This window comes from Poecilia latipinna, unplaced genomic scaffold (assembly GCF_001443285.1).
Source record: "Poecilia latipinna isolate Pla-1442-1.1 unplaced genomic scaffold, P_latipinna-1.0 Scaffold786, whole genome shotgun sequence".
NCBI lineage: Eukaryota > Metazoa > Chordata > Actinopteri > Cyprinodontiformes > Poeciliidae > Poecilia > Poecilia latipinna.
Window position 1 is genome coordinate 275,281 of NW_015113402.1, and position 1,334 is coordinate 276,614.

Sequence of the window (1,334 nt, forward strand, 5' to 3'; positions counted from 1 at the left end):
AAAGTTCAAAAGCTTTTGTCTAAATTAAGGTGAATTCATGGGTCCTTTTTCCACATAATGTAACCGGTAGTGTTTATGATAAAAAATAAATAATAATTATGTGATCGGTATTTGTATCGGGAGGAAAAAACCTGATCGGCACATCTCTACTATTTATATCTCTGTCTGATCGAATGATTGCTCCTCAGAATATAGAATACTACAACACGTCTAACACAACTTTATAATTCTGTCTCACTAAACAAAACCACTTCAGTTAGTCCAGAATATCAACCAGTGGACGAGTCATAGTTTTGTTTTGTCTCTTTGTGTTCTACAATCACCTACCAGGAGTTTACCTGCTCAGTAAATATGCCCAGAAGAAGATCAAGGAGGTCCAGGAGAAGGAGGCGAGCGAGTACATAGCCCAGGCCAGAAGGCAGTTCCACTTCGAGAGCAACCAGAGAACCTGCAACATGACGGGTCAGAAGTCCAGATCATTTTAAACGAGGAAAAGTTTCAGGTTTTATGAAGGTGGAGAGGAATTCACAGATTTTGTGTTTTCCAGTTCTGTCGATGCTTCCTCCGCTCAGAGAGGCCATCGTCACTCAGCTCAACTCCGAGAGTCTGACGGCGATGCTGAAAACAAAGTGAGTCACAGCAGATCACCGGTGGCTAGCACTGCTAACTAAACAGCTAGCTGCACTAACACTGCAGTGCTAATCTTAAACATTAGTTCTGCTAATGCTTTTTATGTTTATAGCTTGCTCCTGAATGTTTCTTGTTTGAAATAAAGTTATAGGAGGGAAAAAATATAAACAGAACTGCTGTCTTCCCCTCCTTCAAAATAAGAGCATGAATATAAATGTTCAACTACTTGCAGAATTGTTACCAGTTGATAACCAAAAACTCAACAGCAATATTCAACTGAAAGTTTACAAAAAGGTTTTTCAAAATATCCGAAAAAAGGTTCATTTAGGGAAATTTAAGTACGCTAAACATAGCTTCTCCTTTTCTAGCAAAATATCTATAGCGTTGAGCTAAAATTAGCTGTTAGCACGCTAGTGGAAGTTTGGCCCCCACTGCTGTTCGCTCATCCGCACTTCTGAGTTCACTGCTTAGCAGCCAGAAATGATTCATTTTCCTTCTTTGTTTCTTCTGACAGACCAGCCAACAAGCTGGAGATCTGGGAAAACTTAAAGATCATCAGTAAGAGTTTGAAACGTTTCTCCTGGCGTAAAGCCGAGGAGTTCGATCCCGACGTGGTGTGTGTTCCTGACGGGGTGTGTGTGTGTTCCTGACGTGGTGTGTGTTCCTGACGGGGTGTGTGTGTGTTCCTGACGTGGTGTGTGTGT

At 41.3% G+C, this 1,334-nt stretch overlaps 1 protein-coding gene across 2 annotated transcripts in view; it reads left to right on the plus strand.

The window, feature by feature from the left end:
• The window catches only part of pex3 (peroxisomal biogenesis factor 3), an 18,118-nt gene that overhangs the window by 5,188 nt on the left and 11,596 nt on the right, over nucleotides 1-1,334 (plus strand). For both annotated transcript variants that reach the window (XM_015046646.1, XM_015046645.1), the window contains exons 2-4: nucleotides 331-462; nucleotides 548-629; nucleotides 1,145-1,188. In XM_015046646.1, coding sequence (XP_014902132.1) covers nucleotides 331-462; nucleotides 548-629; nucleotides 1,145-1,188 — 258 coding nt within the window. The remainder of the gene's footprint in view (nucleotides 1-330; nucleotides 463-547; nucleotides 630-1,144; nucleotides 1,189-1,334) is intronic.